At 61.2% G+C, this 21,482-nt stretch overlaps 2 protein-coding genes across 4 annotated transcripts in view; one reads left to right on the top strand and one right to left on the bottom strand.

Moving 5' to 3' along the window:
• Positions 1-13,414, top strand: part of SCN8A (sodium voltage-gated channel alpha subunit 8) — a 63,244-nt gene extending 49,830 nt beyond the window's left edge. For all 3 annotated transcript variants that reach the window (XM_029072955.2, XM_029072954.2, XM_029072953.2), the window contains 6 exons: positions 4,256-4,540; positions 6,885-6,938; positions 7,469-7,606; positions 9,421-9,525; positions 11,253-11,523; positions 12,240-13,414. In XM_029072955.2, the coding sequence (XP_028928788.1) occupies positions 4,256-4,540; positions 6,885-6,938; positions 7,469-7,606; positions 9,421-9,525; positions 11,253-11,523; positions 12,240-13,396 (2,010 nt within the window). In that variant the 3' untranslated portion in view covers positions 13,397-13,414. The remainder of the gene's footprint in view (positions 1-4,255; positions 4,541-6,884; positions 6,939-7,468; positions 7,607-9,420; positions 9,526-11,252; positions 11,524-12,239) is intronic.
• A 5,094-nt stretch (positions 13,415-18,508) lies between these two features.
• Positions 18,509-20,085, bottom strand: TMDD1 (transmembrane and death domain 1). The gene has a single exon (XM_029072920.2). It carries the CDS (start codon positions 20,035-20,037, stop codon positions 19,246-19,248), a length of 792 nt encoding a protein of 263 aa, XP_028928753.1. The 5' UTR covers positions 20,038-20,085; the 3' UTR covers positions 18,509-19,245.
• Positions 20,086-21,482: the final 1,397 nt, after the last annotated feature.

Genomic DNA, 21,482 nt, shown 5'->3' with positions numbered 1-21,482 from the left:
TTATCTGGGATCCACCCCAGCGCGAAGCACAGTGGTTGGCACGTAGTAAGAGCTTAACGAATACCCCAATTATTATTATTAACTAAGTACGTGGGAGAGGACGCTCACTGGGCCCGATCCCTGCCACAAGGAGCTTACAGTCTAGCCGGGGAGACGGTCATAATTTACGGGTAGGCTTACCACGAGGTGATTTTTTTTTTTTTTAAACCCTCTCCCGCGACCTTGGAAGTCAAAGCTCAGAGAGACCCCAGAATCCCTTAAGTAAGAATTCCTTGCCAGGGACCCTCAGGAATCCCAACTGCAACTGGGCTATTCCAGAGTGAAACTCAGAGCCCACCTTCCGGCAACCCCATCCTGTGAAACTGATTTGAGTCTCCTCTCTCCTCCTCCTCCCTCTCTCTCTCTCTCTCTCTCTCTCTTTCTCTCCAAAGAAGGGAAATTTGGAAAAAACCAAAAAAAAACCCCCTGCCATCTGCAAAGGAAACCTTGAGCCTATTTCTTTGCTTTCCTGTCTGTCACAGCACTGGGCTTTTTAAAGTCTCCCCATGCTGCCGAGGAGTCTGACGAAACTGCTCTGACAGCTGCATGCCCGTTAGTCAATTGTCACCGCGCCAAACTGCACGCTAAAGCCATATTCCCTCCACCCCAGGCTCAGAAAACTGCTTGATTCAGAAGATTCCTGAACCCATGGTGGGGGGGGGTGGGGAGGGGTGGAGGCGGGGACCCCCCTCCCGGCAAAAGCCCGGACCCTGCCTGCCGGGACCCTCAATTCTAAAGGGGAATTCGCTGCCGCGTGGAATTTAGTGACTCCCGCAAGGGTCGATTCAATTTCATTCAGGAGGTGAAGGAGCCATATGGAGACGGCGATCGCCATCGCGTCACGTTCCCGGGGTCGGGAGCCCTTAAATCAATCGATCGGTGGTATTTATTGAGCGCTTACTACGCGCAGAGCACTCCACCAAGCACGGAGAGGGCACGATACAACGGGATTAACAGATCCGTTCACTGTCCACAACGAGCTGCCGGTGTAGAGGCAACGGGGATTGGATAGTGAGGAAGAGGAGACAAATTGGGGTTTAATTAGAGTCTGCTTTCTCCCCCTGCCCCATCTCTGGCCCCGCTTGGTGGGCGTAGAGATTTTGAATCCCACTGGCCCTCGATTGTAAAAGAGAAGCAGTGTGGCTTAGTGGAAAGAGCACGGGCTTGGGAGTCAGAGGACGTGGGTTCTAATCCCGCCTCCGCCACTTGTCTGCTGTGTGACCTTGGGCGAGTCACTTGATTTCTCCGTGCCTCAGTTATCTCCTTTGTGAAATGGGGATTAAGACTGTGAGCCCCGTGCGGGACAGGGACTGTCCAATCAGATCGTATCTACCCCAGGGCTTGACACATTGTAAGGGCTTAACAAATACCACACCTGAATATTATTATTCTTATCGTCATCGTTACGAAGGTAATGAGGGTTTAATCAAGTTACCCAGATCACCTGCCATCTAGATGTGGAATTGGAGTAGGCCCTGGGTTGAAAAACAAGTTTTCTCTCCTCTTGAAGGATGTTTTCCAGCTTCTCAGACATTCAGGAGTATCTGCTGAGCTCCTACTGTGTGCAGAGCATGACTGAAAAGCTTGGGAGCGGAAAATTAGAGTGAAAAGGAGTTATGTATTGAATGCCCATTTTGTGCAGTGCTTGGGAAGTAGAAAATAATAAAGAGGTACGTTCCATGCCCACAAGAAGCCTACACTCTTAACAGGGAAGACAAAACAATAATATTTATGGCATGGATTAAATACTATGTGCTGGGGCAGATACAAAGTAGCGAGAGTGGCCACAGCCCCTGTCTTGCACGGGGCTCAGTCAGTGAGTGTGGCCAGCACTGTTCTAAGCGCTGGGGTAGATAGATCAGATCCCTTCCCTGTCCCGCATGGGGCTCAGGGTCTAAGTAAGAGAAAGATCAAGACCAGATTGAATCCCCGCTTTACAGATGAAGAAACCGATGCCCAGAGAAGTGAAGTGACTTGCCCAAGGTTATCCAGCAGGCGAGTGGCGGAGCCGGGATTAGAACCCAGGTTCTCTCCCAGGCCCGGGCTCTTTCCAAGGCTGCTCCAGTCTCATCTGTCTCTCGCCCCCATTTTACCAGTGAAGAAACCGAGGCACAAAGACGTTCGGTGTCTTTGGGGAAGGGGGGTAGCCAGTAGGCTGTAGCTTTGATACCTGCCCTCAAGAGCTTTCTAATCTAGAGGGGTTTCCTAAATGCTTGGGAGAGCCATTTCCCTCCTCCCAACAAACACTCAAGCTTCCCCAAAATTGTCTCCTGACTCGAACCGAAGCAACAGAAAGCAGCCAGAGCCAAATCGACGTTATGTCCTGTCTCTGAGCCTGCAGAAAGTGATGATTTCAAGGTGACGTGGTGGCTTTTTACCACATTTTCCGGCCCTCATTCCGATTTCTTTCCCTTCTCCCACCCCAGATTCACCACTCATGACATGAGACTCCCCCAGAACCAAGAAGCCTCAAGGGGCAGAAAGGGAAATAGTTAAGCAGTGGACGCCTCCCGCGGTTCTTGTTCGGATCACCGTCTCTCGGTCGGTGGTATTATTGAGCGCTTACTGTGTGCAGAACACTGTACCAGGTGCCCGGGAGAGGACAGCAGAGGTGGTAGGCACGTCGGCCCACGAGCTGACAGTCCAGAGGGGGAACTGAGCGCTTAACGGCGCGAAGAGCGTTAAGCGCTCGGGAGAGGACGACTCAGTGTCCGTGGACACGTTCTCTGCCCAAAATGAGCTTACAGTCTAGAAAGGGGCAGATATCAATCAATCATGGGGTTTATTGAGCTCTTACTGTGTGCAGAGGGCTGTGCCAGGTGCTTGGGAGAGGACGGTACAATAGAGTGGGTGAAAACGTTTCCTGCCTACAGCATGCTTCCTTCCTTGTTCGGGCAGGAAGATGTCCCAACGAGGATCACTTGGCCTGTGGTCGCCTCAGGGAAACACAAAGTGCCTTTGAAAAATCCGCATACCCTCACACCTCCCCCGCCTCCAAACCTGCTGAGACCGGAAGAGAAAACTTTCTATTCTCCCCGTTTTACAGCTGAGACACCTCCCCCCCCAACTCCACCCCTATTGCCCGCCGGAGCCCAGAGAGGTTAAGCGGCTTGTTCAGAGCCACCCGGGAGGTTAGCAGTGAGGCCAAAACCAGGCCTCTCGACCCTCGGGCCAGGTGACCTGTTGCGTCTCTGTCACCCTTGGAGTGAGGGCTCGCCTTGAAAGTGCCTTAAATTCCTCCAACGGAAGGTTAAAACGTCCCCCGACGGCCCAAACCAGGCCGGGCCTGGAAAACGAACAGCTGTCCCCTGATTCCAGCCACAGGCCACTACGCTGAACTTTTTCGGTTTCTTTTTGTTTTTAATATTTATTTAAAGATGAAAACTGCCAGAGAGGTCTTCCCTAAGGGCCTTGGCCCATTCCCAGAGCAAAACCAGGCACCTCGTCGGTTTGGGGACTGCGGGGGAAGCGTTAGGCGGTTGGGCGGGGGCGACAGGGCGGGTGGGAGAGACGGGCAAGAGCAGGACCACCCCCTCCTCCCACAAGGAGAGGAGGAGAGGTCTGTCCATCCCGACCTGGCTTTATACTCGGTAGAGGGAATATCGCTTTGGAACTTAAGCCTGCAAACTATGCATGCTCCACCCACTGCCTGAACCGGAACCGGCGGGGGCCCCCCCCGTGCGGTCCCCAAAAGACTCCCGGGTCCCGTCGGCCACCCGTCCCCGAGGGCGGTGCCCCGGCTCCAGTCCAGCGGCCGGGGCCGGGTTAGCGGTGGGGGCCGGGGTTGGGTGGGGGGGGCCGGGGGGGATGTCTGTGGGGAGGTGGGGCCCTCCCGGGTTAGGGCTCGAGGACGAATCCGGGATTGCCCTTCGGGCCCCGCTCCCCGACCCCCTCCCCAAGGTGGGGAGGGGTAAGAAGGGCGGGATGACCGTTCTGCCGCTTTTCCATCTGGATCTGAAGGGATAGACCATCCTGACCCTTCCTCGCGGGTGGGGGAGGCGGGAATCTCCTTGAACCAAAACGGTGGGGAAAAGTAGCAAAATGGCACCCCAGAGCTCCGCTCCGGCCCAAACCACCGGAGGTCACCCCGATGTCATTCCCCCCCGGCCACCCTGGAAAACGGGGAGCGCTCCCCTCCGGCCCCGTCCTGAGAACTCTCGCCTTCCTCCCCCATCCCGCCCTCCTCCATCCCGCCCCCTCCCCCCCCCCCCGGCAGGTGGTGGTGAACGCCCTGGTTGGGGCCATCCCCTCCATCATGAACGTGCTCCTGGTCTGCCTGATCTTCTGGCTCATTTTCAGCATCATGGGGGTGAACCTGTTTGCGGGCAAATACCACTACTGTTTCAACGAGACGTCGGAGGAGCGCTTCGAGATCGAGATCGTCAACAACAAGTCGGACTGCGAGAGCCTCATGTCCGAGAACTCGAGCGAGATCCGCTGGAAGAACGTGAAGATCAACTTCGACAACGTCGGGGCCGGCTACCTGGCTCTCCTGCAAGTCGTAAGTCTGCCGGGTCGCGGCCCCGGGGAGCCCCGCTTGAGATTCGGCCTCTTCCCTCCCAGTCAGTCGATCGACGGTATTTATCGGGCGCTTACTGTGGGCTTGGAAGAACGCAACGGAGGCGGTAGACTGTCGGCTCGTCGTGAGCAGGGAACGTATCTGTGTTTTGTCGCATCGTACTCTCCCAAGTGGCCTACGCACAGTAAGCACTCAATAAATACGCCGACTGACTGGGGGCAGTCTCTGCCCAAAAGGAGCGTAGAGTCGAGGGGAAGACAGACATTAAAGGACTTGACTGATCAGTCGATGCTGTGTACTGAGCGCTTCCGGATGAGGACCCGAGACCCTGTGAAGTGACTTGCCCAAGGTCCTACAGCAGGCAAGTGGCAGAGTCAGGATTAGAACACAAGTCCTCTGACTCCCAGAACCAGACTCCTTCCACTGGGTCGTGCTGCTTCTCTACTCTGTTACTTCCTCCTGTCCGGAATGTAGTTCAGGGCCCGTCTCCACGGCTAAGACCGTAAGTGAGCTCCTCGAGGGCGGGAAGGAGCATGGCCTAGTGGAAAAAGCCCGTGCCTGGGAGTCGGGCGACCTGGGTTCGCATCCTGGTCCTGCCGCTTGCCCCCAGTGTGACCGTAGGCGAGTCACTTCATGTCCCTGTGCCTCTGTTTCCTCATCCGGAAAATAACGATGTTGGTATTTGTTAAGCGCTTACTATGTGCAGAGCACCGTTCTAAGCGCTGGGGTAGACACAAGGGAATCAGGTTGTCCCACGTGGGGCTCACAGTCTTCATCCCCATTTTACAGATGAGGGAACTGAGGCCCGGAGAAGTGAAGTGACTTGCCCACAGTCACCCAGCTGGCGGAGCCGGGATTCGAACCCATGACCTCTGCCTCCAAAGCCCGGGCTCTCTCCACTGAGCCGCGCTGCTTCTCTATGGGAAAATGGGGATTCACTACCTGCTCTCCCTCCTACTGAGTCTGCGAGCCTCTTGTGGGACAGGGACTGCGTCCGACCTGATGATCTTCTGTCTGCCCCGGTGCTTAGTACAGTGCTTAGCGCATAGTAGGGACTTAACAAGTAACCTCATTATTGTCAGTGTTATTATTAGTAATGATAGTAATAATAAAATGCTGTCAAGTTAAAGGACCCCTTGTCACCTCCTGGGAAGGCTCTTTCTCCTCCTCCAGGATCCTCAGTCAGTCAATCAGTCGGTCGTCTACTCCCTGCAGAGCACTGTACTAAACGCTTGGGAGAGTACAGCGCAGCAGAATTAGCAGGCAAGTTCCCTGCCCATAATGAGCTTACGGTTTAGAGGGGAGACAGACATTAATATGAACAAACAAGTAGCTTATAATAACGTATAATTAAAAGGTATGTACATAAGTGCGATGGGGTTACGGTGGGATGAATATCAAACGTCCAAAAGTCACAGATCCAGGCGCATCGGTGACGCAGAGTGCCCTGCACATGGTAAGCGCTCAATCAATGCTGGTGCACGAGAGCAAGCTGTGGAAAAGAGGGCTGAATCGCGGAGGGCCTCTGGGAGGAGATGTCGACCACCCGGTCAACTCGAAGCGTCGGTAGCAGTGATACTATTTATTGGGCATCCAGCCTGGCCGAGCGGATAGAGCCCGGGAGTCAGAAGGACCCGAGTTCCAATCTTGACTCCTCCGCTTGTCTGCTGTATGACCTTGGGCAAGTCACGTCACTTCTCTGGGCCTCAGTTCCCTCATCTGGAGAACGAGGATGAAGACTGGGAGCCCCATGTGGGACAGGACCCGATTAGCTCTTCTGTCCCCCAGCGCTTAGAACAGTGCTAGACACACAGTGCTCCACAAGTGCCGTCGTTATTATTAGAAGCATTGTGGCGTGATGGATAAAACAGCGGCCTGTGAGTCAGAAGGCTGTGGGTCCTAATCCCGGCTCCACCGCTCGTCTGTTGCGTGACGTTGGGCGGGTCACTTCACTTCTCAAGGCCTCAGTTATCTCGTCTGAAAAATGGGGATTGAGACTGAGAGCCCCGTGTGACCCAACCCTATCTGCTTGTATCCATCCAGTGCTTAGTGTACAGTGCACGGCACACAGTAAGCGCTTAACAGACACCGCAGTTATCATTAGTAGTATTATTATTATAATTATCACTAAGGGTAGAACACTACTAAGCGCTCGAAATACACCAAAGAAGTGACCCATTTGCTGCCCCCAAGGAGCTTCCTCTCTCCCAAGGAGTGGGAAGGGGCGGGGTGGGGGGAACAGATAGGATTATTCACAGAAAATGCCCAGCTAGGACGGGGTCCCCGGCCCCCCGCCCCCCGTGCGACCAAGTCCTTCCTTTGGCAGGCGACCTTCAAAGGCTGGATGGACATCATGTACGCGGCCGTCGACTCCCGAAAGGTAAAGCCCTCACCGCCACCGGGGCCCAAGGGGTGGACGACCACTGGAATTACCACGTCGGCGGGGCCCTAGGGGCTCCTGGGCCACCGGGGTGGCATCTGTCGAGCCCAGCCGGCGCCGGGGGAAAGGCAGAAGTGGAGCCGTGTTTTCCGCCCTCAGGGAAATGGGATTCGACCGACCCGTGGGAAACCGGGAGAGACCAGGCCTGGGGTCGGGGCTGGGGACTGGGCAGCGGTGAGGCTAGGGTGCTGGGTATTTAGTGCCACACCAGCCGTGCCGGGCCCCGGAGGGGCAGGTGTGTCCGGAGGAGGCCGCGCAGGGAGGGCGGAGGGCGACGGTCGCACCCGGCCTTCGTCCTCGCCTCTCGGCCCCAGATCTCTCGTCTACCCGTTGCACGATTAGTGAGGGCAGCGTGGTGGGACGGGCCCCTTGCCCCTCCTTGGGACCCCATGGGTTAGGGGGAGAGGGGTCTGTCGGGAAACCTCTCCCCCGGGGGCGCTGACCAGACCTCCCCCCCCGTCTCTCGACAGCCCGACCAGCAGCCCAAGTACGAAGACAACATCTACATGTACATCTACTTCGTCATCTTCATCATCTTCGGCTCCTTCTTCACCCTGAACCTCTTCATCGGTGTCATCATCGACAACTTCAACCAACAGAAGAAAAAGATAGGTTTCCTGGCCACCCCTTGGGCGGCGGGGTGGCGGGGAAGGGGAGGAGGGGGCGAACCACGAAGCGGGGGGAGGCGGGGCGGCCACGCCAATCTGTCCGGCCTCGACCTTGGCCGTGAGACCCGATCGGCCAGTTGATCGAAGGTATTTACAGATGAGGGAACTGAGGCCCGGAGAAGTGAAGTGACTTGCCCACAGTCACCCAGCTGGCAGAGGTCATGGGTTCGAATCCCGGCTCCGCCAGCTACAGAGAAGTGAAGTGACTAGCCCGAGGTCACAGAGATGACAAGGTGGTAGGACCGGGATTAGAACCGAATTCCTTCCGACTCCCGGGCTCGTGCTCCATTCCCTAGGCCACGCTCCTTCTCCCTGCCGGCGTCGGTCTTATGGTATGGAGGGCGAGACAGGCAGTAAAGTCAGTGTCAGCTATGAACACGAGTGCTGTGGGGCTGAGGGTGGGGTGGATGTCAAGTGCTTAAAGGGGACAGATCCAAGGACGTAGGGGATGCAGGAGGGAGAGGGGGTAGGAGAGAGAAGGGCTTAGTCAGGGAAGGCTGCTTGGAGGAGATGGGAAGGTCAGGGAGAGGACGGAGCTGCGGGCTGGGAAGTGGCCGAAGGTTGCCGCCGACCCCCTGGCCCACGTTCTGCCTCTGGCCCGGACTCAAATCCGATTGACAGTGACTCCCCCCTCCCTTCTTCGAACCCTTGTCGAAGGCACATCTCCTCCAAGAGGCCTTCCCAGCTTAAGCCCCGCTTTTCCTCATCTCCCACTCCCTCCTGTGTCATCCTGACTTGCTCCCTTTGCTCTTCCCCCATCCCAGCCCCACCGCACTTACGTACATATCTGTCATTTCATTTATTTGTGTTTATGTCGGTTCCCCCCCGCCCTCCCAGACCGTAAGCTCGTGTGGGCAGGGAACGTCACTGTTTATTGTTGGGCCGTGCTTTCCCGAGTGCTCAGTGCACTGCCCTGCACACGGTAGGCGCGCAATAAATACGACTGAATGAATAAACGGGGAGAGGATGGAGCTGGGGATCAGGGGAGAGCAGATGGGTTCCCAGCTCCAGCTCTTCTGCCTGGGGCGACCTCCCACCAGCCACCCTCCACAAGCCGGGACACCTTCCACCTTTCTCACGGGTCTCACCTGGAGAATGAAGCCACGGGTTCTTTTCCCGGCAGGGTGACCCGTGGAGGCTGGCCTCGAAATGCTCACCGGGAGACCCCGGAGGGAGAGCGGAGAGCAACGGAGGGCTGCTGGAGGGGCAGAGACCTCCCTACTTCCATCTGCCGGGTGGTTTTACCTGGGGCCGAGGGGCCAAAGAAAGCCAGACCCAACTCACCCTGGCCCGCGCAGAGTCCGGCCCTGCTGGGACTGTCCCAGGGAGGCCGGTGGGGGGCCGGCGGGGGCCCGCGAGTAGGGGCGGTTGTCCCAGATGGACGCCGATGTCCTCCGGGTGGGCCAAGGGGCTGCCCCAGGTGGGCGCTCCCCGTGGGCTTGGGGGCTCTGCCCCTGTTGGGCGGTCCTAGCCGGCTCCCCGGCCCGTTTCGCTCGGGGGGGTGTTGACTGGGACCACCCTCCCTCCCACAGGCCCGGCCACGGCCACAAGATCCCCCTTCACATGGCCCACTCCCCTCTCTTCCTCGGCCGGGCGGGCACCCGCCCAGACTGCCCCTGCCCGGCCCGGGTTGAGCTGGTCTCAGCCGGCCTCGGGGGCAGCCGGGGAGTCGGGGAGCCCACGGTTTTTCCGGGAGGTGCTGGGTGGCGGGGAAGGGCCGGTGGTAATCTCCTTTCTGCCTGGTCCCCCTGTACTTCGGAGGGCAGGACATCTTCATGACGGAGGAACAGAAGAAGTACTACAACGCCATGAAGAAGCTCGGTTCCAAGAAGCCTCAGAAACCCATCCCGCGGCCCCTGGTGAGAGCGGGGGGCGCTGGGCAAGGAGGGAGGGGGAGGGGACGGGGGTCCGGACCCGCCCTGGACCCAACCAGCCACGCCTGGAGGGAAGCGGTCGTCCCCTGCCGTTGGCTCAAAATCCTATTTCGAACCATGAGGGGCTGGAGCCCAAGGAATCACTTAATCGACGGTATTCATAGAGCACTTGCTGTGTGCAGAGCACTGTGCTAAGCACGTTTTTATGGAATTTCTTAAGCGCTTACCGTGTGCCAGGCACTGTATTCAGCACTGCAGTAGACACAGGGTAATCAGGTTGGACACAGTCCCTCTCCCACATGGCGCTCCCAGTCTCAATCCCCATTTTCCAGATGAGGGAACTGAGACCCAGAGAAGTGAAGTGACTTGCCCAGGGTCACACAGCAGACAAGTGGCGGAGCTGGGATTAGAACCCAGGTCCTTGTGACCCCCAAGCCCGGGTTCCATCCACTAGGCCACACTGCTTCTTAGCGCTTGGGAGGGGACAGTAGAACAGAGTTGGTAGATACTTCCCTGCCCACAGCGAGCTCACGGTCTAGAGGGGCCGTGAGGACAAGGTATTCCTCCGCAGCTTCTGCTCCTCCCCGAGCCACAGTTGAAGCAGCGTGACTCAGTGGAAAGAGCCCGGTCTTGGGAGTCAGAGGTCATGGGTTCGAATCCCGGCTCTGCCGCTCGGCAGCTGTGTGACCGTGGGCGGGTCACTTCTCTGGGCCTGATACCTCATCTGTAAAATGGGGTTTAACTGTGAACCTAACATGGGACAACCTGATGACCCTGTATCTCCCTCAGCGCTTAGAATAGTGCTCTGCACATAGTAAGCGCTTAGCAAATACCAACATTATTATTATTATTATTATTATTATTATCATTATTAATGTCCTGGGGCTGTGACCGGCTCCCTCGACCATGGCCCCTGGGGGTCCCGGCCCTTGGAACAGAGATGGCAGGGGAGGGGGAAGTCACCTCCCTCCCCACTCCCCCAGCCGCCTGGGAATTCAGTCAGTCAGTCAGTCGTATTTATTGAGCGCTTACTCTGTGCAAAGTACTGTATTAAGCACTTGGGGGAGTCCAGTACAATAAACAGTAAGCTAGGAAGACAACCAGGAAGACCAGGTGCTTCAAGGAAACCGGACAGGGGGCCCAGTGTTAAACCAGACCTAAAGAGAGCCAGGCTGCAGGCAGCCCAAGGCTGGGAGTCAGAGGACCTGAGTTCTAATTCCGGCTCCAACATATAAAATACCGTTAAAAAAAAAAATCCATCAGAATCATTCATTCAATAGTATTTATTGAGCGCTTACTATGCGCAGAGCACTGTAGTAAGCGCTTGGAATGTACAAATCGGCAACAGATAGAGACGGTCCCCGCCCTCTGACGGGCTCACGGTCTAATCGGGGGAGACGGACGGACGAGAACGACGGCAGTGAATAGAATCGAGGGGAAGAACATCTCATTAAAACGATAGCAAATAAATAGAATCAAGGTGACGTACATCTCATTAACAAAATAAATAGGGTAACGAAGATATATACAGTTGAGCGGACGAGTCCCCACCCCATGCCTCGGGGTTCACGGTCCAGAAGCTGGGGGGAGGTGGCTGTCGTCCCCATTTTACGGAGGAGGAAACCCTAAGAGGCTAAGTGACTTGCCCAAGGCCGGCCGGCAGCTCCCAAGCTCACGCCCCTCTCCCTCTGCGTCTCCCCCGTCCTCGGCAGAACAACATCCAAGGCGCCGTGTTCGACTTCGTGACCCAGCAAGCCTTCGACATCGTCATCATGATGCTCATCTGCCTGAACATGGTGACCATGATGGTGGAGACGGACACGCAGAGCAAGGAGACGGAGACCATCCTCTACTGGATCAACCTGGTGTTCGTCATCTTCTTCACGTGCGAGTGCGTGCTCAAGATGTTCGCCCTGAGGCACTACTACTTCACCATCGGCTGGAACATCTTCGACTTCGTCGTGGTCATCCTGTCCATCGTCGGTGAGTCAGAGGGCTGGGGGCGAGGGGCCGGGGGGACAGCCGGCTCCGGGAATCGGGCTGGGCTCGCTTCTCTCCGGACGCCGGGGAGAGCCCCTCCTCGCTCACCAGTCCTCCCGTCCCCGGGAAGGAAGCGCCGGAGGCTGCGGTGGCGGTGGAGAATTTATCCGGAGGCCCCGTCCCCGGCCGTCGGCCGATCAGTCGTATTTATCGAACGCTTATCGTGTGGAGAGCACGGCACTAAGCACTTGGGAGAGCAAGCCTTCGCCTCAGCCTCCTCTTCCCGGGCCGGACGGCCCCACCTCCCTTGGCCTTTCCTTTCATTCATTCGATCGTATTTATCGAGCGCTTACTGTGTGCGGAGCACTGTACCGAGCGCTTGGGTGAGTGCAGGACAACAATGAAAAGACACGTCCCGCCTAGGACTCATCCCCCAGTCCTCCCTTGGCTCCCACCGGAGAGCTCTCCGTGAACCCTCTTCGCCAGGGCCGGTGGAACCGGGGTCCGGGCCCGGAACCGAACCCCGCTCTGCCGATCCCGTGGCCCGGACGTCCCGGAGACTCGGGCGAGTCTGGGGAAAGGGGACGGGCCCGCCGGCAAGAATCGGGTGGCTCCCGGCCCTCGGGTGGGCAGGCGGAGGCGGGAGGGGGCACGCGCTCTTCCGGCTTGCCCGTGACCCACCCCCTCCCCCTCCCTGCCCCGCCGCCCGCCGCCCCTAGGCATGTTCCTGGCCGACATCATCGAGAAGTACTTCGTGTCCCCGACCCTGTTCCGGGTGATCCGCCTGGCCCGGATCGGGCGCATCCTGCGGCTGATCAAAGGCGCCAAGGGGATCCGGACGCTGCTGTTCGCCCTGATGATGTCGCTGCCGGCCCTGTTCAACATCGGCCTGCTGCTCTTCCTGGTCATGTTCATCTTCTCCATCTTCGGCATGTCCAACTTCGCCTACGTGAAGCACGAGGCCGGCATCGACGACATGTTCAACTTCGAGACCTTCGGCAACAGCATGATCTGCCTGTTCCAGATCACCACGTCGGCCGGCTGGGACGGGCTCCTCCTGCCCATCCTGAACCGGCCCCCGGACTGCGACCTGGAGAGGGAGCACCCCGGGAGCGGCTTCAAGGGGGACTGCGGGAACCCTTCCGTGGGCATCTTCTTCTTCGTCAGCTACATCATCATCTCCTTCCTGATCGTGGTCAACATGTACATCGCCATCATCCTGGAGAACTTCAGCGTGGCCACGGAGGAGAGCGCCGACCCGCTGAGCGAGGACGACTTCGAGACCTTCTACGAGATCTGGGAGAAGTTCGACCCCGACGCCACCCAGTTCATCGAGTTCTGCAAGCTGGCCGACTTCGCCGACGCCCTGGAGCACCCGCTCCGCGTGCCCAAGCCCAACACCATCGAGCTGATCGCCATGGACCTGCCCATGGTCAGCGGCGACCGGATCCACTGCCTGGACATCCTCTTCGCCTTCACCAAGCGGGTCCTGGGCGACAGCGGCGAGCTGGACGTGCTGCGGCAGCAGATGGAGGAGCGCTTCGTGGCCTCCAACCCGTCCAAGGTCTCCTACGAGCCCATCACCACCACCCTGCGGCGCAAGCAGGAAGACCTCTCGGCGGTGGTGCTCCAGCGGGCCTACCGGGGCCACCTGGCCCGCCGCGGCTTCGTCTGCCGCCGGCCGCCCGCCGACCGGCTGGAGAACGGCGGCGCCCACCCGCCCCGGCGGGAGAAGAAGGAGGGCACCCCCTCCACCGCCTCCCTCCCCTCCTACGACAGCGTCACCAAGCCGGACAAGGACAGGCACGCCCGGGCCGAGGAGGGCCACCGGGAGCGAGCCAAGAGGCCCAGAGACGTCAGGGAGTCCAAGTGTTGAGCCGGGGGGCGGGGGGAGGGCGGGGATCGATCGGGGGATCCGCGGGGGGGAGGGCGACGCGCACACACACACGCACACGTACGCACGCACGCACGCCTGCCGGAGACTCTCCGAGCGCGCTCCTGTCCGGGTCTCCGATCGGCCCGCGGGAGGTCGTCTACGGACTCCCCGGAGGCCAGCGGGGCCGAACGAGGCAGCAGAAGATCCGGACGGGTGGTCCGCTCTCTCCGCGTGCCCGAGGCGGCACTCGGGGCGGCGAGCGACCGACCCGCCGGGATGGGGAGGGGCCGGGGGGATGGGGCGACACTCCGGACCCACCTGGACTTATACACGGATCCTCTTCTGAGGCTCGGGCGGGCGGCTCGCCAACTGCATGCTCCACACATCAGCCCGGACAACTTAGGATGAAAACCTAGCGGGACCGACTCTCCCCACCCCTCCCCCCCAGATCAGACGGACCGCCCCCCGCGCCCCCCACCCCAGCTACAACAGAGAGGCTCCCGGAGACCTGCCTCCTTCCTCCTCGCTGCATCTGGCGGGTTTCTTTTCCTCTTGGGCCCGGAGCCCTTGGAAGTGGAGAGAACTGGCCATTTCCAAGTGGGTTGGTTCTTGCGAACTCTTTTTTTTTTTTTTTTCCATTCTGACATTAGTTAAGCAGCAAAAAAAAAAAAAAAAAAGCAAACCAAGAAAAACGAGGAAAGAAAGAAAGGAAAAAAAAACATTTAGCCCGTGCCACATCAAGGTCAGTTTCTTCGGTTTAAAAAAAAAAAAAAGCGCCTTTTCTACCTGGGCTTAATAGGGTTTGGAGGGGGGGTGGGGGTGGGGGGCTGGGGCGGGGCGGGGGGAGGCGGGGAGGGGGAAAATAAACAGCAAAATCAGGTTTCTTCAGGGTAAGGAGAACTCGCTCAGGCCAATTCCGAACATTGTGCTCGTTCAATGCATAGAAATACTTTGCATGATGGCATGCTGTGATCAAAAGTCATGCATGAGAGTCATACACCCCAGGACACCGATACGTTAATCCGTCCAACGCCCCCGGCCCCCTCACCCTTCCCCCGCGTACCGAACCGGGAGAGAGCGCGGCGGGGGGACCCCCCCTACCCCCCACCCCCTCCTCTGCGAGGGCTGGACCTTCCCCTCCCGACCAGGGAAGACCGACCGACCGGCGCCAGGGACCCTCCCCTTATCCCTCTCCCCCCGGCAGGCAGACCCCCGTCGTGGGCGCGTGTGTGTGCTTGTGTGTGTGGGTGCGTTTCGTGCGGGTGCGTGTGCGGGTAGGCCCAAGGCTCCGGTGCGAATGGCTCGCGGTCGAAGCGTCCCGCGCGAAAGCCAGGTTCCGGGGCCCTAGAGAGGAAGAAGAAAAGCCCCCTCCCTACGTGGACCCCGTAGCCTGGAGAGAGAGGATGGAGACTCGAGTGTGTGTTGTGGGGGGGGTCACTCGATGCAGACTTTGGGGGCTCCCCGCCCCGCAGCGCTTTCTTGTTGGGGGTGCGGGGGGAAAGGGTGCGGATGCCCCCACCCACGGTGGGGTGCGGGATCCCCGGAGGGAGGATGGAGTGGTTTGTCGGGGGGCGGTGCGGGCCGGAGGGCTTCGCGCCCCGGGCCGCCGGCCGGTCCTGGCCGGGCGGGGTCCCCCCGGGCCCGGCACGCGGTCGGGAGGTCACGGGGGCGAAGCGGCCGCCAAACCCCCGGGGTCGATCGATGGACGGTATCGGTTGGGCGGCCGGGATGGGCAGGGCGCCGAACTGAGCGCTCGGAGGAATTCGGTAGAGGGAGAAGATGCCCTCCCCAAGCCCCCCTCCGGACCCGTCCGGTCCAAGGCCCGGACGGTGGGGCGGGTTGGGGGGGGGGGCGTCTCCTCCGCCAAACGGACCCAGGTTGTCCCCCCCGCCCGCTTCCACAGCCCGAGGGGAGTGGGGGGGGGGGTCCGCGGACCCACCGGCTCGTTTCGCTTAGACCGAACCCCGGGGGGGTCTCTTCCCCTCCCATCCCCCCCCTCCCCAAAGCCGCCCCCGCTGCGGTGCGAAGTCCCGCACGGGGCGGGGGACGGGGTCACCTTTTCCCGCGCCCCCCCGCCCCGGCTTCTGTTGCCCACAGCACAGCACAAAACCAAACAGGAGGGTCGAGACGTGTGGTCGAACTTTTTAAGAGAACTATAAATACTGTAAGATATCCTTTTATTTTATCGGCATGCCTCTTTTTGTAAATACCAGAGGACTCACGAAATTAAATAGGAAATGGCTTCCGGCTCCCGCCGTCGTCCCGTGGCTGTTATCGTTCTTCACGCCTCCCCCTTCTCCGCCGGGCCTCGACCCCAGCCGGACAGACCTCTCCCCCGACCCCCCCCCCCCCCCCAGACGGACAGACTCGGAGACGCGTCCCCCACCCCCCTTTTCGATCGCCGAGGGTCTCGGGCCGGACGGCTTCCGTTTGAGGTCTCCCGACGGGCGATAAACCGGAATCCTTTCTATGCAAGATTGAGCCGGGCTTCCGACCGGTTCCCGGGTCTTGAAGGGGTCGGGGGGCGTCCGGGCTCGGGGGGCCAGGGAGCCGCCGGACCGTTTTCGGGGCAGCTCCCTGAGGTCCGGTTGAGGTCTTGTGTGGTTGTCGTCGTCTTTTCTCCCGCCCCCTTTCCCTCCTTCCCCTCTTTCCTCCCCCGACCTTCCCCGGGCTCCCTTCTGGCAAAGCAAGGGCTTCACGCCCCCCACTCTCCCTCCTCCTCCGGCCCCCCAGCTCTTGGTAGCACGTGACGCCATCACCAGCACCGGCTCCCACCCGCCCTTCCCAGGCGACCCCCGGCCCCCGACCGGGGAGAGCCCACCCCGACATCTTTTGTATCTTTTCGCCCGGGCGGGAGAGCGGCTGAGCTAGGCCCGAACCCCGGGGTAGTCGATCCGAAAACATGCCCGCAGCAGCAGCAGCAGCAGCAGCAGCACCGCCACCTCCCCTCTCTGCGCGCACACACGCACACGCACACACACACACACACGTATATATATATATAGATATATATATAAATATATATAGATATATAAATATAATATAAATATTTATTTTTTTGTAGCCAGGTCCTTGGTGCAGTATTTATACTCCGGAATCCACCATTTAAGAGGACGCACACGCACACGCCCACGCACACACTCCAAATTGAAGCCGGACCGTCCCACGCCCCCGTTCCGGGCCCGCTCCGCCCCGGTGGGTGAGTGCGGGTGGGAGACGAGGGCTGAGCCCTCGCTTCCGCCCACCCGGCTCGGGGGCGGGGGGAGGGGGTGTCGGGGAGCCGGTGACCTCCGACCTCCCCGGCTCGGGGGAGCGGGGAGAGGGTGTCGGGGAGCCGGTGACCTCCGACCCGCCCGGTGGAGACTTCGGGTCTGGCCCCGGGCCCTCTTTCCTCTCCCCACGGTGGACCCGTTTGAGCGATAGCAAAGGGCCCTTGTTAGAGAACACATAGAGGTCGATGCTGCTCAATCCAGAACCTCCCCCTTGCCCCTCTTCTTCCTTCCCCTTCCCCCCCCCACCCGGACCTCCCCCCCCCCCCCAAGTCCCAAAGCCTTCCACCTGCCTATGTGCCGATCGGAAACCGAATAAAAGTTACCCTTTTTACCGCCCGAGGACGGCTGTCTTAGTGTCAGATTTGTCGCTCGGTCCCTTCGCCGGGGAGGGGAGAGAGGGGGTCTTCAGGCTCCGGCCGGGGGAAAAGGCGGATCGGGAGGGTCCGCAGGCCGGGCGGGGGAGCGGAGCGGGACAACCAGGTCCTGCTGGACAACCAGGTCCCCCGGGGGTGTCCGGGGTTGGGGGACCCAGCACTCTCCCCACCCCCCCCGCCCAACCCACCCGTGACGGTGTTCGGGAGCTTGTGAACGGCTGGCCCAGCCCCCAGCCAAAATCCCAGTCCCCCTCTGATCACGCCCGCCCCCCGCCCCCTGCCTGCTGCATCAGGCTCCGGGGGGCATCCCGTGCCCCCCTTCTCCACCCCGGGTCACCCCCTTCCTCTTCTCCCCGGCCCAAGGGCTCTCCCTCCGGGAGGCTCGGGAAGGCCTGCCCTCCCCTGCTCAGCTCAGGAAGCCGCCGTCCCAGAGGGTCGCGGGGTCGGGAAAACCCGGGCCCACGGCGGAACCCGCCGCCCTGCCGGTGGACCCCGGGGTTCGTGCAAAAAAAACCCCAAACAACCCAAAAAGTCTCGTCGGTTCCTGGTTCCTCTCTCCCCTTCCCGTGGCGGGGAAGGCCCCGGCCCAGGCCAGGGCAAGGGAGCGATGGGAAAGGGGACAGAGGGAGCGAGGGGGTGGGGGTCTCGGGGCCTGGATCGTGTGGAGGGAGAGCTGCGACCCCCACCCCCGGGTTGTGTGCGTTGGGGGGAAGGGGGGATGGTCCCGGGGAGGGGAACCCAAAGGCGTCGGTGACCGTGCGCGGGTGACGGGGGCGATGGTGGACGAGGGGAGTGTGGCCCGGCGGCCCCAGCCAGAGGGCAGGACTGCCGGGTCCCGCCCTTCCCCCTACCCCTCCCCCCAACTCGGCCGCCGGCGCGCTGTGTGACCTTGGGCAAGTCGCTTAACCTCTCTGTGCCTCAGTTTCCCCATCTGTAAAAAGGGGAGAATACTGCTGACCTACCTCACAGGGCTGTTGTGAGGCTTTAACCCATTCCATGTGGGGGTGGGGGCGGGGGGGTGTGTGTATACGTGCGCGCGCGCGCGCGCGCGTGTGGGTGTGTGCGTGTTCAGCGCTCTGGACCCGTGGGGCCGAGGCACTAAGGAAGAGCCCAGTGTAATTCTTGAATGGAAGAGGTTGAAATGCTGCTATTTACGAGAGCCATGTTACAAAATGCACTGCTCCGATCCCTTCCCCCGCGCCCCCCACCCCCGCTTATCATCATCAGGCCGTCGAGTCGAGGAAAAAAATGTCTTTCTTTTCACTTGCTTCCGGAACCTGTGCTATCCAGACTAGGTAGAGAAGAGAGATCTATCGATTGATGATTGATTGATTTTTTTTTCCCCCGAGCCTCCATTTTCCCTCCCCCTCCTCCCCACCCCCGGCCCCAATCCCCGTCCCCTGGATTCGTTCCCTGTTTCGTCGGGGCGGAGAAAGGCAGAGTTGCTTGAGAAAACTGAGACTGTATCAAGCGGGTTGGAAGTTTACGGTCTGAAGTTTCGATTTTCCTTTGTACTGTACATCTTTTTACTTTAGAATTTGCAATAAAGGGAAACGTCGATCTTGTTTTAAACTCTCCTCTCGGAGCGGCCTGCCTTCTGTCATCGCTGTCCGGCGGGCCGGGGCCCCTCCATCTCCCCTCCCTCAGACCCGTCCGCCCCTCTCTCCTCCGGGGCCCCGGGACCCGGGCCTCGGCGCGAGGAGGACTCCGCGAGTCCGGTCCGTCCGGGACTCCGTGACCCCGGCCCGGCGGGAGGTCCCGACCCTCGGGAGGCGACCGGAGTCGGGCGAAGACTCCCGGACCACCTCTCCCCCTCCCCTCCCCAGACCCCCATCGCGATCCGGAGTCGCCACCGAACTTGGGGTCCGGCGAACCGTCCGCCCGGCGAGCCCGCGGTGTCCGCCCCGCGAGGTCGTTTCCCTCCGGGGGGGCCTTGGCGACCCCGCTTTGGGCCCGGGGTGGCGAGGGCGAGCGAGGTCAGGAGCGCGGCCGGACGGGGGGCCAGCCCCGGGCAAGGGCACGGGCCGCGGGCCAACTCCACCGAGCGGACGAGAGCAGGGCCGCGGCGCCGGCCGGGGGAAGGGGCGGACGGCGCGGTGGGCCTCGAGGGACGCCCCCGGTAAGCGTCGCGTCTCCCGGGCCCGGGAGCCGCGAAGAGGCGCCGAGACGCCGCCGCCGCGGTCGGGGCAGGCGGGAGCGCTATCTATTGGCCGCCGGCGGCGGGGAACCCGAGGAGCGGCGCCTCGGGGGAGCCCGGATCCATCGCCTCGAGGGCCGGCCCGGGGCCGTCTCCGCCGGCGAGCCAGAGCGTCAGCGGGACGAGCAGCGCCCCGACCCCCAGGGCCCCCACCAGGCCGGAGAAGAGGCCGAGGGCCAGGGGCTCGACCCAGCCCAGCGGGCTGCGCTCGTAGCGGCCCGGGGGCGGCCGCTCCACCACCGGCTCCAGCTCGTCCCACGACGGGGCCCGGGGCCGGCGGGGCGGGGGCCGGCCGGGAGGGGCCCGCGGGGGCCGCTTGGGGGTCGGGGTGGAGGCCTTGAGGTAGCGCCTCCCGTAGCGTCGCAGCTCCAGCGCCGTGGCCTGGTTGAGGGTCTTGCCCAGCTCCCGGGCCACGTCGGGGCGGCCGCTGCGTCGCAGGGCCCGGGCCACGCGGTCCCACGTCAGGCCGGGGCCCTCGGCGTCCAGCCGGCCGGCCAGGGACTCCCTGCAGCCGGCCCGGCCCGGCTGCACCTCCTCCTCCTGGTCCTGGTCGTGGGCGGCCCGGGCCTCCCTCCGGTCCCGGGCCCGGTCCCGGTGCCGGTCCCGGTCCTCCCCGTCGCTCCGCGCCTCCTGCAGCTGCGGCTCTGGCGCCGCCAGGTGGACGCGGAAGGCCTCGCACTCCTCCGGGCTCAACAGCGCCGCCAAGCGGGCCGTCAGGTGGGGCCCCAGGGCGTCCCCGGCCCCCGCGCCCGCGCCCAGGGCGCACAGCACGCCCAGCGCAAGGCTCAGCGCCCGCATCGGCCGGGCCCGGCTCCTGCGACGGACCCTCGGAACGCCGAGGAGATGACACGCGATGGGAGGGGAGGGGACGGGGGGAAGCGCTCGATCGATACCAACGACGGTGACTGTGATGATGATGATGATGATGATGATGATGGTGACGGTGGTGATGATGACGGCCCCTCCTCGCTGCCCTCCCTCCCCGGTCCGCTCGGTCCTGGGCGGGACCCTCGGAACGCCGAGGAGATGACACACAATAGGAGGGGAGGAGGCGGAGGGAAGCGCTCAATCGATACCACCGATGATGACGATGACGATGACGATGATGGCCCCTTCTCACCTCTTCCCTTTCTCCCCCCTCAGGCCCAGACCACCTCCAGGCTGCCATGCCTTTTGGTATCCGTTGGTATTTGTTAAGCGCTTAAGCCAGGCACTGTTCTAAGCGCTGGGGGAAGATACAAGGTCATCGGTTGGTCCCAGGTGAGGCTCGCACTCTTCGGCCCCATTTTACCGACGAGGGAACTGAGGCCCAGAGAAGGGAAGTGGCTCGCCCGAGGTCACACAGCCGACGAGTGGCAGAACGGGGATTAGGACCCTCGACCTCTGACTCCCAAGCCCGGGCTCTTGCCACTGAGCCACGCTGCCGCTGCTGGGTGTTGTTTTTTTTTCCCTCAGTGGCATTTGTTAAGCACTTACTGTGGGTCTAGTGCCGTTCTAACCATCAGGGTAACTCCAAGGGCGTCAGATTGGGCACGGTCCCTATCCCCCAGGGGGCTCCCAGTAGGAGGGAGTAGGATTCAATCCCCATTTTACAGTTGAGGAAACTGAGGCCCAGAGGAAGTGACTTACCCGAGGTCACACGGCAAGCCATTGGCAGAGCCGGAGTTGGAACCCAGGTCCTCTGACCCCCCCCCCCCAGGCCCCGGGCTCTTTCCGCTAGGCCGTGCCGCCTCGCTCAAGGCTCCAGACCGGGGTCCGCTCCCGCGTCAGTCTTTACCGTCTCTGGCGGCCGCCAACGGCCTCTGCCGGTCTGAGAGGGGCCCCGGTCCCAGCTTGCCTCTCCTACTCCCCGACCCCACTGCTTGAGCCCTTCTCCCCCACCTCCCCGGTCTCCCACTCCCCAGCCGTGGCTCGGGCCTCCCTCCTCTCTGACCCTCTGTTCTCTCCCCTTCCCTTCCTCCTCCACTCGGCAGAGCCCCGGCGCCCCACCTGCCCCCCCCCCCATGCCCTCCTCCAGCCCCAGCCTTTCCCCAGCGCGGCTGCCTCCCCGTCTCCCTCCGAAGAAGTACTCGGCGACGCAGCGGCTCGACAGCTCCGTGTAATTTCTTTTAATACTGCGTAATACTTTCTCTTAAAATACAGTCTTCTCTGAGGTAGACCACCTGCAGGAGCCCCCGGCCTCCGCCTTGACAGTAGGCCCCCGGGAGTCTGCGTACAATCCATCGCAAAATGAGGTAGAAATG

This window comes from Ornithorhynchus anatinus, chromosome 10 (genome assembly GCF_004115215.2).
Source record: "Ornithorhynchus anatinus isolate Pmale09 chromosome 10, mOrnAna1.pri.v4, whole genome shotgun sequence".
NCBI classification, from domain to species: domain Eukaryota; kingdom Metazoa; phylum Chordata; class Mammalia; order Monotremata; family Ornithorhynchidae; genus Ornithorhynchus; species Ornithorhynchus anatinus.
This window is presented reverse-complemented; position numbering and strand designations above follow the sequence as displayed.

Coding starts and splice junctions, on each gene's coding strand:
- TMDD1 (XM_029072920.2), bottom strand. CDS start 20,037: ATGCGGGCGCTGAGCCTTGCGCTGGGCGTGCTGTGCGCCCTGGGCGCG.